This window comes from Perna viridis, chromosome 1 (assembly GCF_037379345.1).
Source record: "Perna viridis isolate PV_CMFRI_1.1 ecotype Kerala chromosome 1, ASM3737934v1, whole genome shotgun sequence".
Taxonomy (NCBI): Eukaryota; Metazoa; Mollusca; class Bivalvia; order Mytilida; family Mytilidae; genus Perna; species Perna viridis.
In genome coordinates, this window is record NC_142445.1 from 54,190,303 (window position 1) to 54,205,850 (window position 15,548).

Here is a 15,548-nt window from a genome sequence, read left to right on the forward strand (position 1 = left end):
TGACGGGATGTTGTTTTAACAATGACAGGTGAAAAGTAACCTCTTAATTATGTTACCTGTTTGTTGTGTTATTTCAGATAAATTTGAATTATTTTAGAGAAAGAAATGTTTATTTTTCCTTAATTAATACAGCTGATAGAGATATTTTAAGAATAAAACATGAGAACACTAAAATATAGTAGATATATACTATCTTAACATTTTTTAATGTAGGACAAAACTATGAATAATGACAGAAATATTGTTTGCAAAATTTCAATCCAACAGTACTGATCACTGTAGGAATATTGACCAGGTGGTTTAAAAAACAGTAAAAATCTGGGACTGTTATATCCACCCAACCTTTATTTTTGCCTGATTTGCATGAAATTATATATACATGTAACAATATTTCCCAACAAGAGGAGGTTTCTCCATAGCATATGGTTAAAATACATATATATTTTCATGAATTTACATTGTAACATTTTGCATTTATCAGACACTTATGATTTTTTTCCCTTGATTTCTTTTCAGTGGTTATCACTTGGAATTTTCACTGGATGAAGTGAGAAGAAAGTAAAACAGATCATGTCTGTGCTTGGACACTATTTGGACATGAAACATGTATATGTCAACATCTCTTAATAAAAAAACTATAAAAACAATAAGCCTGATTTCTTAGCATTTATATATTTATAAAATATAAGAGTTACTTATATTGTAATCTTATACATATTTGTGAAACAATCATGTAGAAAAAAATTCTACTTCAAATGTGTGCACAAACAAGGAAAAGTTTTTTGCTCATTTCTCTCCTGAGATTAGGCCTTTGTTCAACTTTCTCCAGTCTGCAGGCTTCATTTCTTCCTCATGCATCTCCAAACCGAAATTTCAAGGTGTGGATCCATTCTTACTTTAAAAATTCATCGAATATTGATAGTCAGTGATTCTCAGTGGAATTCATATTATGTAAGGAATGCTGTATAAATATACATTGCGTTAAAACAAATGGTTATTCTTTAAAAGGACTAAGTTTTGATCGGGTTATTTAGCTTACAATTTGGTTATATGAATATTTTTGATTACTTTGAGGTCTTCATTGATTCAGTGCCTTCGGAACTTTGATTTGTCTTTCAAGACAATAAATATATATTTCATGTATTTAATGCATTTTATTTGTGGATATCAAATGCAGTTATACAGGAAAAGCACAATTTTGTAGAAATAATTCAAAGTTAAGGTATATTTCAACAGAAACAAAAAATTACGAAAATGGCAGCTAATGCAGCTTTAAGAACAAAGGTTATATGAAAAACCACGTTACCTTCTGTTTACCACTTTGAAAAAAATGTCGAAAATAAAAATTTCAGGCTTTCCAACCATGAATCGCATTTGCACGATTCTTATCTGGATTGCTACTTAATTACTAAATGATTTTTTTTTTCATATTAAGACTAATAGAGGGTGCCCGCGAAATCGCGGTCGATTGAGGAAAGTATGGACACAGTACTAATCTGACGGATCCAAACACAATGAATAATCGTTATCATCTGTCATACATCAATGGTGTACAGTTTTGTTCAAATTGCTTTAGTAGTTTAAGAGTTGACCATTAACCCTTAATGGGTTTCTTTTTGACTCAGAAATGTTTTTTGTGCTTTTCTAACACATGTAAGGGAACTATTTTTTTTCTTTTTCTCACAAATTACTTACATTTTAATCCTTCTTTACCAAATTATCTTTTCTCCAAATACAGGATCGAAATATTTTTAACAACGTATTTTTGCAGCGATCGATTTATTCAAGATTAGCAGTTTCTACCTGTAACCCTGGTGTTATTAGCTGGTTATCCTGAGGCTTCGCCCAAGTTTTCACTCCATGGCCAGTGGGCAGCAAGAGAGTAACCTTGATCTCTATATTATCAAGAAATTCCGCTTATGTGCACGCTATAGGTGGGGGGGGGGTCTTGGTCTGGTTTGAGCGTATTAACGTTTCTTCATTGTTGAAGACCCTCATACAACATCAAGATACAGAAGAGGCATTAAAGCCCAGTTCCTTGACATCGGTTATTTTCAATGTATCGTGTGAGTTTTTTCAGACGCACATTCACTCCGTAACCACCCTTTTATTATGTATATACAAATAAGTAATCAACCCACAAACTGGGATTAGTAATTTTTTAATGGGTGATTGATTGATGATGCTGTCGTGTGTTTTTTTTTTTGGGGGGGGGGGGGGGGGGAGGGGGAGCTGGGTTGAACACCCTTTCATTTTCTTAAAGTTCTGCTCTACCCAGTTAAAAGGTGCATAATGAATTCTTAAATTATTCAAAACAATGGATAAAGGGTGTACCAGTCATGCCAGTTTATACATAAAAAGGGGAGGGGTCCGGGCTTCGGGCGCAGATGTTAACACATAGAAGGGGGTTTATTTCGACACGTTCTACGCCTTTCCATTTCTGGACAGTTTTGGACCCCAGAAAAATGGTGGAGATCGTTTAGTTAAGATGTTACGCACGCTATTGCTGCTGTGTTGAGAAAAAGACACCTATCTAAACTATAAATGACTATTGAAAACAATCAAAACTGTGTTTATGTGAAAGCTGTTTACTGTTGGAATCAGGACAAGTTATAATTTCTGAGTATTTGTCGCACATGGTACTTCTAATTCTTTATAATCAATTAAACTTTCCAAAAACCCGTAAAAACGTTATAATTCCGTATGTCAGGTGTAACACACCGTAGGTCCAAAAAAACTAAAATAGTGAATTGCGCTATTGCAGAGGGTACAAAATTCGCAAAATTTTGCATGGAAGAATTATTATATATGTTCTTTTTGAGATAATTATCGAAATTGCGTTAATTTTAGGAAAAAAAAATATTCAATGCAAAAATGAAAGTGTTGGTTAATGGTCAGATTTCTAGAAGTGTTCAGTAATCAAATTTTATTACTAATGTAAGAACTTATTTACACAATATTTTTTTCCGATTAATGTTTCCTGAAAATGTACATACTTTCAGCAATTCTACGTCGGCATTTGATAAAATTTTAAATACAAACAAAAGTTACGTCTTTTTGAAAATGTCTAGCGAAATGTAAGATGTCAATATTTTCTGGGTTCGTTCTCCAACGCAATTTTATAATCAGTTGGCAATTTCTGCCATGAAATAAAGACACTTTGTTATTGTACATACGCTTAGGAATGCACATATTTCATTTTTTATGATTTAAACCGTTTAAAACGGAGAAAATTCGAACAAAACAAATGTCTAGCGATTTGTCGAACTTTCACTTTTTGAACGTTTGGAACTGGGGGAAATGGGAAATGGGGAAATAAAACGGAAATAATTTTTTTGCTTTAGATAACAAGAACCAGACACTTATACTCCTCTCTGTAATTACAAGTATAGAGCATGCAACTGAAAGAGACAAAAAAAAAAAAAAAAAAAAAAAAAAAAAAAAAAAAAAAAAAAAAAAAAAATCGAAAACAATGGGATTCAAAAAGACCAAAAGTATCTTTATTTTGTGTTATTAACAAACGAAAGAATAAACTAAAAAAGAATAGAATAAATTATTATAGTTTATTGGAATTCGATCGGAGTGGAATGACTGAAACGCAAAATAAAGTTGACAGAACTTTAAAAAGGTATAGAAAAGCAGAATGCTAATAGATAAATCGAATGTTGAAAAGGGAGTCATAAACATTTTTTTATTTCGGAAAACGCAAATGAGCAAATGAAATGAAAATCATCAATGAGCGGCTATCTAATGGATGTTGATGAAAGCCCGATTTCCTGAAGAATAGAAAGCTCTTTTAATCGAAATACTAAGTTGTGATAGGTCAAAATTCTGCTATTGGTACATGTAACATAAAATCGTACATGTATATCAAACTGCACATTTTAATTAATCGCAGGAGAAAGTTGCAATGTTCCCTCTCTAGACAGACAGAGTGTGCATATATGTTGCGGTGGACATGCATGTGCAAATTTAATTTACCGCTGGTACTGATAATCAAATTAATTAATCTGTACGTTTTTTCTAAGAAATGTTCAAGATGTATTAACTGCTACAAATCAGAAATAATAGTATATTTTGCTTTACTGTACCCGTGTTTCAATAAGCAAGCAAGCCCAGCAAGAAACGAAGAGTGTCGACAAAGGTCGAATTCTGACGTTACCTAATGTGCCGCAATAGCGTGCATAACGTCTTCGGCAAAATAATGAACTAACAATACTCGAGTAACACTTGTGAACATGATCCGGTCAGTATGTCGATTGAGCATGCGCAAAAGCGTATTATAACACACGGACCAATGACGGTCTTCGAATTTGGATATTTTCCCCCAAAAAATCGCGTTTTCCGTGAAAAAAAGGTTGTTTCAAAGACAAATTTAGGAAGTACAAACACTGCATTCATACCTCATATCACACATATATTCGACCTTGTATGGTTTCAGAGGAGTTGCGGCTTAAAAAAATCAGTCTCTTTCTTTAGTAGTATAGATAGTACATCAACAATGATATACAACTATCAAAGGGACTGAAATAAGTTGGACCTCATATTTGATACCACGAGTCTTAAAAGGCAAGTTTACTGGATGTGTTTAATTGTTTTATTGACTTATGTTTTAATGGAGACAATTAGAGAGTGTTTTGCCTAACTAATATTAATCTGAAATAGAGTCGTCGAAGTAAAATGAATATAAACTTTTTTCCAAACAAAAAAAAAAGCTACTAAACCTGATTTTAAATAAATTTATCATATTTAAATATATATAAGATAATTTTACATTAAAATAGCGACACAAATTACAAGCAATATAAAATGTTTTTATCACGCATCTTCTGATAGTGCTCCTCAGAAACAATGTAAATAAAGGCAATGTAATAGCACCATCAATTCTCTTCATACAACTTATTGTTTGCTGGAGAAAAACTGCATCTGAAAAAATAGCAAGAAGTGTGAACTTTGATAAGTGAAAAGTTGAGTCTAATTTATTTGCATTATTAATAACTATTTTTATTTTCTTTTTCAGGTTAATCACAAAACGCATTTTTACAACTTGCTTCAAGTTTTCTGTAATAATAACATTGTAATAAAAAATTAAATACTATGGTATTACCTAATAATCGTTCCTGAAACGTTTCACGAAAAAACATGTCGCGCATGACATGTGGGAAGGAAGCATACTTATCATTATATAGCCTTACATTAAAACAGAATTCTAAATCTAAAATAACAACAACTTAAAGATATTATTATATCAGAGAGAAAACATAAGCTCCCATCAAATTTGTTGACAGAAAATCTCTGTTTAGCTCATGATATTTTTACTGCAAATGATGTACAACTTACTACGCTTTCTCCAAGTGCCTGAAAACTTGCCCTACGTTGACCTGCTTTCATTGCATCTCCCATGCCAAACAAACTGTTTTTACTTCCACGTCTATCAAATTCCTGCTAATTACCAAATTTAATAGTTATTCATGTTATTGTTCATACTCAATATATCATCTATATATCGGAATGCAAAAAATACATGTGAATGAGTTTTTTGAAGACTTGAAAAAGATGAATGTCAAATTGGTTTTGATAACGACGAGTTACTTATAAAGGAAAAGTGAGGTATCTTAATTGCCAAACTAATCGTAATCTCAAATGCTTCTTGAAAAGTGCTAATGAAAAATTTCTAACGTTTTAAGTGGACACGAAATAATCCCCTGTAATGTCAGAAACGATACCTAGTTTGTATTTTTTCGCAGTTAATTGTATTTCATATCAGACATTCAAAATATTGTAACCTCAGTACACGCATATTTTGTGCAAAAGCTGTTTTTGTTAAAAAAAAAATGAAGAAAGAAGATAAACCCAACAATTAGAAATAAAGAAACAATAACAATCGAAAAAAATGCACAAGAAGTTGGTTAAAGATTTCACAGAAAATCTGCAATAAATTTGGTTAGATAACGTTTCACATTCAATAAGTAGACTTGTAAAGAGAAGCATGGCTGATGATTTCATCATTTAAAACACATTTGCAATGCCAGGAGGAAAAATGCATTCCTTTTCCAGCCAATTTAGAGGATGTCATGCCGCAGCATTCCATAAATCATTTCAGCATACCCACCAAGGTGATTATATATATTGCCACATGAGACATGAAGGATATGCATCAGAAGGGTGCACGACAGTGGATAGGGAACAAGAGGCGATTAAATATGGGAATTGTATGTAGGGTGATGAATAAGAAACCAATGTCAAACAATGTCATGCGCAATACTACACCATCATCGGCGACATGAAAATCCACTTCCGACTTACGGGCGTGATGAAGGGCCCAGCGCTAGGACGTCGATGTCTGCAATCGAAGAAAAACTGATCATCATCGATACCACCTAGTGGTAGAATACCAAGACTATGTGTACTTGGTTTTCTCTCTTTTTGGCCGCCTTCTCCAAACATGGAGATGGGTAATATACCGACGCTGTGCGTGCTTGGGCGTCGGTGTTTTGTATCCGACGAACGTCGTGATGATTCATAGGATCCTCTACGCGAATCGTAGAACCAACTTACAGGGAAAGTATACTGTCCTAAACTTTGTGTGCTCGGCCTACGGGGTCGGTCAGATGATGGACTCTCGTCTGATATCAAACTGATACCCGGTGTACCTCCTACAGGCGGAATAAGACTGTACTTCCGTTGCTGGTCTGATATATCACTACTTGTCATCTTGTCTTCCTGGTAAAAAAATACAATTAACAGTAAGTTGTCCTTTACGTACACATTTCCAATCGTTGACCAATAGATGCCTTTCACAAAGAATCTTAGTAAATAATGAAACGATTTCGATCGATACTAAGTTCATTAGTTAGTTTTTCGTCTGACAGTCTGATGGATTCTTTACTTGGCGTGTCCAAATTTCCACGCGGACATCTTTATAAAGCTGACAAAGTTGTTAACATTTATTACATTTCTAAAGCAAAAATAATTACTAAAATTACAATGTGGTTCTATAAATCGATGGTACAAAAAAGTGAGTTTTATTCAGTTCATTAAAATTATAACTAAACTTCAACAATTTGAGAAAATATTTTCTACTCACCAATGATTTGGAATTAAGGTTTGGACTACTTGGCACTGGAAAGGTAAAAAAAAGCATGTGATTGTGAACAAAATGTATGCTGAGGTAAAAATGAATACACGTACATATATTTGAAGAAGAGAACAAGATGAACACTTTTCTTTTATCTTGTATATGTTGTGGTGGCTGAAACCAAATGCAAAAGGCTAAGAAAAAAAAACTTATAAACAAAACAAATGATTAACACTGATACTAAAATATATTATATATTTAGATTGAAATATTACTTTTTCGTATATGCATTATAAATGTTTGTTTGAACCCTATATCGTCTATACTATATCTGTATATCGCATATCCTACATCACACCCCTAGACCTACATCGCATCCCTTTACATACTATACTTGAAATATGGTTAAAATATATGATATGGCCCTTGGGATGATATAGTACGGATTTTGACATGTAATATTCAGTATAGGACGTATGACTTCATCGACAAGGAGTTCCTGTCGGCTAAAGTGTACTAAACAATATCCTTAATGTCTCATATCATTTAAAAACACCGACTTGTAATTTGATTGCCGTGACTTAATTGAATTATTTGAAAACTTATAATACTAAAACACTTGTGCAATTACAAGAGTTGTAATAACAGACTATAGAGAGCATTATTTGTGGTTCAAAGACAATATTTTCTAAGGCGATTTTGAAATTGAAATTTGCGATTGAAAATGATGTTTTAAGAGTAAGGGAGAGCTAGCAATTAGAAATAGGTGAGTAGTATTACTATTTTACCTTTTGGTTGCAATATCGGCAAAAAAGACAGAAGTGTCAGCAGTGGGATGATTCAAATACACCAAAATCCCAAAACATATGGCCTAAACGTGGACACATGAAACGAAGACGCTTTATCTATTGTAACAACTTATATTTGAGAATTTCGCCATTATGATCAATTTAATAAGATGTAAGTTAGTCATGTCTATTATATTCATTAAAATTATTTCTAAGTAAGGTTTAAAATTTGGTAGCAACAGCAGCAATACAGTCATTTTTGTCCCTTTTAAGAACAAAATACCAATCATATTAAGCCTGCGAAGAGTAACGTAGCATTAGCACCAAATGCATCAGAAAATCTTAATCGCAAAATTAATTTTACACAAGAAGTACTCATAACAAAAATATTGAAATAATGAGCTTGATCATTTTAGCTTATGGATGATCAGAATTTATATACTGTATCTTCTCAATGTTTTGAGATTTACATTATTTATATATACTCGAATTCACCTCAGCCTGTTTGCAGTTTTTTTTAGATTAATTTTTTTATTACTCAAAAGTTCCTTTAAAAAAATTGCAATTTAATTCATGTCGTTCTGTACTGCAACTTTCATACAATTATTTCTCGTTCTTACCCCCGAGATTGAAAAAAATAAAAATTTATTTTTCCTACGAGAATTTTGCACTGAACGTATTGTTTATCCGCCATCTTGTTTCTATGGATATTTTGAGATGTTCCCTATTACCTCACAATTGAAGAACTGAAATACCATGATTTCCCCGCCATATTTCTGGTTCCCTGCTAATTCAATACTTTATGTGGTAAGTCTCATATTAAGTACCAGTTGTAGCATTTTCATACGGAATTTCTCGTTTATTCTTTTACAAAAGGTAAAGAGCAGAAATATGGCGGGAAATCATGGTATTTCAGCTCTTCAATTGTGAGATAATATGTGACGTCACATTTTATGGCGTAAGTGATATAGCTTTGAACGTTAAAGACAATATATTTACAACACTCAGTAAGGGTTTTGAAAAAAAATATCTATTTGAATGTCGTCTTAAATAAATATAAAAAACAAATGAAAACATGTAAGAACAAGTTTTCAATCTGATTAGTACGATTCTTTGCAAGAAAAGGAGGAACAACGCGTTTGATAGATATTGACCAAATCTACATATGTAGGCTTTAAATGTCTTCTAAATACACAATTTCCATGAAATAGACATTCATAACGAGATATTAATATATCTAGGGAAATGCCTTCAACCTGGAATCAAAATATAAAATCTTCAAATAAACGAGTATTATGCAACACGCTTTTGATTAACTTTCATTTATCACTGAAGAGATTTATGTTACTAAGTTACAGATAGTGTATAAATTGTCTGATTTCATTTGAACTTCAGATATAATTATTGAAATAAATCCCCTCAAATGAAATGAAGCAATGGTGCCAAGGAATTTGTCATCAACATATAAAAAACAATTATCAAGACTTATTGGAAATTACAACTGACATGATATGAAAAAAATTTCTTTAAGTCAAAGTAATAAAGGCTGATATTCATAATCCTTCGGTGTTACAGATACTGTTGGTGTTGGCATTAAAGAAGCACACCGGACATTCTCATGTCTAGTCCACTAGCTAACACAAAATGAAGAAACAAATTAATTAATTGAAAAGGGAAAACTAAGAATGACCATATAATTGTACATATAACAATTAAACATGGTGAATGTACAAATAAATGACAGTAAACACAAATGTTTAATATTTGTTACATGTATCATGCAATGATTCCAATATTAAGGAAGTCCAAATATTAAACAAAACTTATTACGACAATGGATACCTGAAGGGACTTGAACATTGATGCTTGGCGCTATAGGTAATTGTAGCGATCCTGTCAAAATATGACGATGTCAAAAGAACGGAAACCAAATTATACATAATATAAAATTGGCAACCAGCTTTTCAGCTGCTTTTACATGCAAAATATACTCATTTAAAAAAATAGACAGTGGTCAAACACTGAAACATGTATATGCTTTCAACATGCAAACTCATGTAAAATGTAAAAACTCACAATGCAAAATTGTGTTGATTTTCATAATGTTGAAAACAACATTTATTTAAATAAAACAATCAAGTATATAACTGCATTGCAAATATCTCATAACTATTTCAAAACTGACTAAAATAGTTACAAGTAAAACTGCAAGAAAATAAATTAATAAAGGAACACAAATCGACACTAACCTGTTCGACTTTTCTGCATGCCACTTTGAACACCGTCAACGGACAAGAAGTTTTTACCTAGCGTCACAGATTTCTCCTCTTTCCCTTTACCATTTTGCATATTCAAAGATCCCCTATAACAATGAAATTGTATTACTGTGAATCTAACATGGTTTTAGGCTTGGCATATGAAGGACGGCAATATTTGTGCTGAGTTAACGAATGTATTAATAATTTATCGACTAACGGGGACATTCAAGAATACCTCAAATATCCACTCTGCATCTGCGTCCAAATTCAAACAATACTTCCAAATGATATTTGTCATTTCAGATAGAACGTTTCGGAGTCATTCATGTTTCTGACCCGTATATATATAGGACATCACTGACGCTCCGTCCCTACGAAACATAACTTTATATGAACTCCGCTTTTGATTATTTACTTTTTAAAGAATATTCAAGACTTATTTTGATATACAGGACGCTTTCTTCAGCAATTTAAGGAGGTTTTCTATCATGAATGAAAATTGATTGTCTGATTTTTTTTCGTATTCATGATGTTCAGTGTTGCATTCTTTCATGCACTACCTTTGTGTAAGTGGCGGGGATACAGATTCTTGCTTCATTTTGTTCCTCCTCTCACGATCAATTTGCTCTAACATTTCACGTAAAACTTCCATCAAAGCACCGAACTAAAATAAAAATACTTTTTTAAACATTGAGAAGGATTTTTTCGCACATTTTCTCCAATAATTATTCCTTTGATTTTTGTTCTTTGCGAAGTATTTTCGAAGCAAGCAAAAAAAAACAAACAAACAAACAAACAAACAAACACACAAAAAAAAGACAGAGAGAGGTTACACGTTCACCAACAATGACTGGTCCGTCTAACATTACTACAATATGTATTTAAATGGTTTGGTAATATAAACAGAACGTTTTGTGACTATGGTTTTCACATTTTTTCAAATTCTTAAAAAGGTTGCAATGTTTTTCTCTCTATATATATACCTGTTCCATGGTTAGACCAGGGTTTACTGTCTGTGGCACTAGAGGTGGCATCACTTTGGTGGCAATTAAATTGTGTGTCAAACCAAATCTTTTGTCACTCAACAGATGTTTATAAATTCCTATGAATGTCAAATTAAAAAAAAAAGGTAAGTAGAGAACGTTGGTTAGAATTCAAATGCAATGTAAAATCAGAATAGACAGAAATGGATATTACAAACATATGTTTTATATACTTTTTACAGTTTTTAGTGGAGTCCATGCTTGCAGTTTTTAGTAGAGTCCGAGTTGCTCATTTGCTTTTGTCACTGTGTATGTATGATTTTAGTTACTTCATGTTCTTTGTTGTGTATGTCTGTTTTTCATGTCTGGTCTTTGTCCCTGGATTACATTCTTTTGATTCCGCTATAACCTTGGTTCCCTTGATTATTCTTTATATTTGTGGTATCAAATTATATGCTACTTATTCGTTTTTGTAAGCAATTTAAAAAAAAAACGTATCTAAGTTGTATTCATCTTCTTGCACATACAAACTAAAAAGCATGGGTATCCATTTACTTTACATAGTTTGAATTCAAACAAAAACTTACCAACAATTGTCATAACAATAGTTGCATCTTGACATTGGTTTTCTGTGAACAAAGGCAGCACCTCGTCTAAAATAGTCATCTTGTCTAAACTGTCTAGAACGTGGTCTATACATGTCAGAGCATTTACTTTTACCTTAAAATAGATGTGGCGTTTAATATTTTACGTAAAACCTATATACAGAAATTGACATTGCATTCAAACATGACCCTTTTGATACAGATAAATGGATTAAAAAATGTTTAATTGATTGGTTGCTGTATGACTGTGTGTACAAAATTCTTACATCTTCTGCAGAAAAAGTCTCTGACAGAGGTAGCTATAAAGACAATAATGACACAAATAACAAACCGTGGTTAAGTAACGTATGCAGTGAGGAACGCGGTAGATTTAACAATGTATGATCTACATACAAATGTATAATAAACATAAAATGAGCTAGATTAAGAGCATTAAGAATAATCTGGCCAGGGATTATCGATCTTCACTAAATGAAGGTTATCAAAAATGTGCAAAAAAGTGCTCTAACGAATAATGAAGAACATTGTCAAAAACTGATACGACATCGTTTTGTGAAAGTACTACGAAAATATTTCGGAAACAAAAAACATAGACTTCAGTTGATATTTAAACATTTTATGAATATTTAAAAAAAAAATATAGAATGCACAGGAGGATGACGCCTTTCATGACATTTCCACCTCCGAGCCTTGTGATGACACTGTTTTGAGAAAATGTCAGGAAAGCTTTTGATTCTGTATCAAGATCTTGATCATGGGAAAAAATTAAAAAATATGACATTAACGAAAAATGCTTCAAAGTTGTCTATAGTTTTTAAATTATGCGTAAGATATAATGGCTGTGTATCTGAATTTTCCATGTTTAACAGGTGTGAGACAAGTGAAATTCTGTTACCCTTTCTTTTTACAATATGTTTGAATGATTTGAGATTTAAAAAAAAAAAATAGACGAAAAATGTTTAGAGACGATCCAAAGCATATTTCATGATCAATTTCATATTCATTTTGAGTTATTTGTTTTGTTATATACTGACGACACTGTCATTATATCGGAGTCTAAAGATAATATGCAAAAAGTCTTTGGATATCTTTCAGTCATAATGTGACCAATGGAGGTTAACAGTCAACGTAGAAAATGATTAATCAGGCACAGAAATCGTTGCATATCATTCGTAAATGTATACGAAATGAAGAAATCCCAACAGACATACAGCTTCAGCTTTTTGATTCAATGAAAAAAAAAAACATTTTATCATATGGATGTAAAGTATGGGGATATGAAAATTTACAATCAATTGAACAGGTTGAATGTAAGAATGAGGAGCATGGTAGACTTCGAATGAAATTTAAAAATGGTGTCATATTGGAATAGACTCTGGAATGATGTACAAAACCCAGTAGCTTATTGCTTAAACTTATGTTTATGTTAAGTGCTCTCGATTCAAGTTTAAATGGCTCAACAGTATCAAATCTTTATTGAACATTACTGGTCTTTGGTACATATTTTTGAACAAAACAGATATGATTCATAAGAAGTTGTAATTGAACAAGTTTTATCAGATCATTTTATTTCAAATTGGAACAACTCTATCTCCGATTCCTCTAGGGGACAATTCTATGGATCATTTAGAGGGTTTGGTGTGGAAAAATACTTACTCCGATTAAATTTTAATAATGAGATATGGTTTACCAAATACAGAGTTTACGTATACCTATAGGAAAAGGAAAGTGGAAAAATAAAATAAGCAATCCAAGTTTGTCTAAAATGCAAGGTCACTTGTCAATTTGCAATGTGGAGGTTTATAAGAGACTCAAGGAAGTTGCTATTATGTTTTAGTAACTGCTGTGAATATGAATATTTTAAAAATGTATTGACATAATTTTATTTATTTTTTATTTATTAATTTATTTAATATTTTTAATTTCTATATTTTCTAATTATCCCAATTTTCTTTTCTTTTATAATTCCAATATGATATTGTATCTCATATGCTCATGTTACATAAATGATATGTCTGAGTTAACTTGAATAAATCTTGTTAAATCTGGTTAAAACATGATTGATCAAAAGCAAACTTTGTGACGTTTCTGACGTTGTTCTTCCGTACCAACTGGCGACGTCATAGACGGAAAATAGGAGATACCGACTATCAACTGTGAAAGTCTAACTGACAGGAGGTGACTTCTGCAAATACGGATGTTAGTAAAATTTGATAGCACAATAACATCGAAGTCAAATATCTTTTAGTTAATATAAGTAATAATCATAGTTTAGTTTGACGTTACATTTTGATGAAACTAAGGTCTATTTTCGTATTCCATCATGTTTAGCATTCAGTTTAAACAAACGACATAAAACATATAGCTATCAACTGAGAACTTCGCCATAAACAAAGTGTAAACCAGTCTACAGTTAGATATCACTGAAAACGTTCTTATAATATATTGGACTGGGAATGAATCTGCTAGACAACATTTCCCATTAATTGATAGTCAGAACCATAAGATAAATTGAATTTTAGACAAATAATGTCTGTGATATTAAAAAAGAACATTATGGTTGACAAATAAAGGAAAATAAGTGTTCGGGATATACAAGTAGATCAGATCCGTAATAATTACTTACTCTAACGCTATTAGCTTTATTAAAAAGGGATTTAGCTCGTGGCAAAACCAGCATCTTCATGAAGCTGTCATCCAAGAATTCTTTCACAATTCCAATAGCATTTAAGGCGGCTTCCTATGAAGAAACCTTCATTAAGCTGACATTAAATTACAAAATGACTGTAAAATTCTCTGGATTTTGATTTTGAATTCCTGTTTTTATGAATATAAACGAGTACATAAAGGATCCTTATATTGACTTTTGAATCTCGTTCTGTCTTTTATATTAAATATTATAGCTGTGTAATGAATACTTTGAGATATCTGTCCTTAAACTAGAACTCTTTGAGAGGAAGACAGTTCTTCACTACTAATATCATTGTATTTTTGTGTATTTCTTTACTTTGAAAAGGAATACGATGTTATTTCAAAGAATGAAATAAAAGATAAAATGTTCCTCATCATAATAAATAGCAACCAATTACCAAAAAAAAAAAAAAAAAAAAAAAAAATCAAGTATCTATTTCCAGCTTCATGGCATCTATCTACGTCATACCATAAATACATACAATGATTGTAACCATTTATCCTTCTTCCTACTGAGACAAAAGAATTTCTATTTTTACTTTGTGAGATTTCCTTGTCTTACCCACGGGTTAAATACAATTGGCGACTTTTGTGAGACTACAACAAAACGTTTTATACATTTACAGAAAGGCGACAGGCATGAAATTCTACGTTTGCATAATCACACGTTTATGCTTTTGAAAATCACATCAGAAAATTCAAATCTATTAAAGTACACACACGCTCACGTAAGATTTTCATGTTTTCAAACTAAATAGTGCATATTTTGAAAAAAAAAAAACTTTAAATATTACCCTTGCGTGTTGGAAATTTTGCTGTCTCGCAGTCTAAGCGGTTCTAGTATAGATTTTTTTTTTCAAATATCCACACAGCTTGAAAATAGCATGACTATAAACATTTGTACCTACCTGTGCTTGAGTTGATGTTGATTCAAGACAATTGAACACTAGGGGTATGATTTCAGACCGTATTTCTTCTATTGGACTTTTCGCTAGTATGATGTCCAGTCTATTCAGAATATTAACAGTAGCCTAAAATTTGGATAATATCTTACTAATACGGGTTAGAATAAAATAAAAAGAAATCTAAATCTAAAAGACATTGACGTTTTTTAAATAATAATATGATGTATATATTTTTTTAAA

The 15,548-nt window shown here is 31.8% G+C and overlaps 1 protein-coding gene across 5 annotated transcripts in view; it reads right to left on the bottom strand.

Annotated features, from left to right (window-relative positions):
• Nucleotides 1-4,725: 4,725 nt before the first annotated feature.
• LOC148629397 (SCY1-like protein 2) overlaps nucleotides 4,726-15,548 on the bottom strand; it is a 59,577-nt gene continuing 48,754 nt past the window's right edge. Inside the window, exons 10-20 of one of the 5 annotated variants that reach the window (XM_088550242.1) lie at nucleotides 15,312-15,434; nucleotides 14,339-14,452; nucleotides 11,695-11,827; nucleotides 11,108-11,226; nucleotides 10,685-10,788; nucleotides 10,116-10,228; nucleotides 9,709-9,759; nucleotides 7,088-7,122; nucleotides 6,307-6,723; nucleotides 5,341-5,442; nucleotides 4,726-4,926 (exon numbers count right to left, since the gene is read on the bottom strand). In XM_088550242.1, the coding sequence (XP_088406368.1) occupies nucleotides 4,900-4,926; nucleotides 5,341-5,442; nucleotides 6,307-6,723; nucleotides 7,088-7,122; nucleotides 9,709-9,759; nucleotides 10,116-10,228; nucleotides 10,685-10,788; nucleotides 11,108-11,226; nucleotides 11,695-11,827; nucleotides 14,339-14,452; nucleotides 15,312-15,434 (1,338 nt within the window). In that variant the 3' untranslated portion in view covers nucleotides 4,726-4,899. Of the gene's footprint in view, nucleotides 4,927-5,340; nucleotides 5,446-6,306; nucleotides 6,724-7,087; nucleotides 7,123-9,708; nucleotides 9,760-10,115; nucleotides 10,229-10,684; nucleotides 10,789-11,107; nucleotides 11,227-11,694; nucleotides 11,828-14,338; nucleotides 14,453-15,311; nucleotides 15,435-15,548 lie in introns of all 5 variants that reach the window. The other 4 variants (XM_088550233.1, XM_088550260.1, XM_088550253.1 and 1 more) reach the window with 4 other exon arrangements.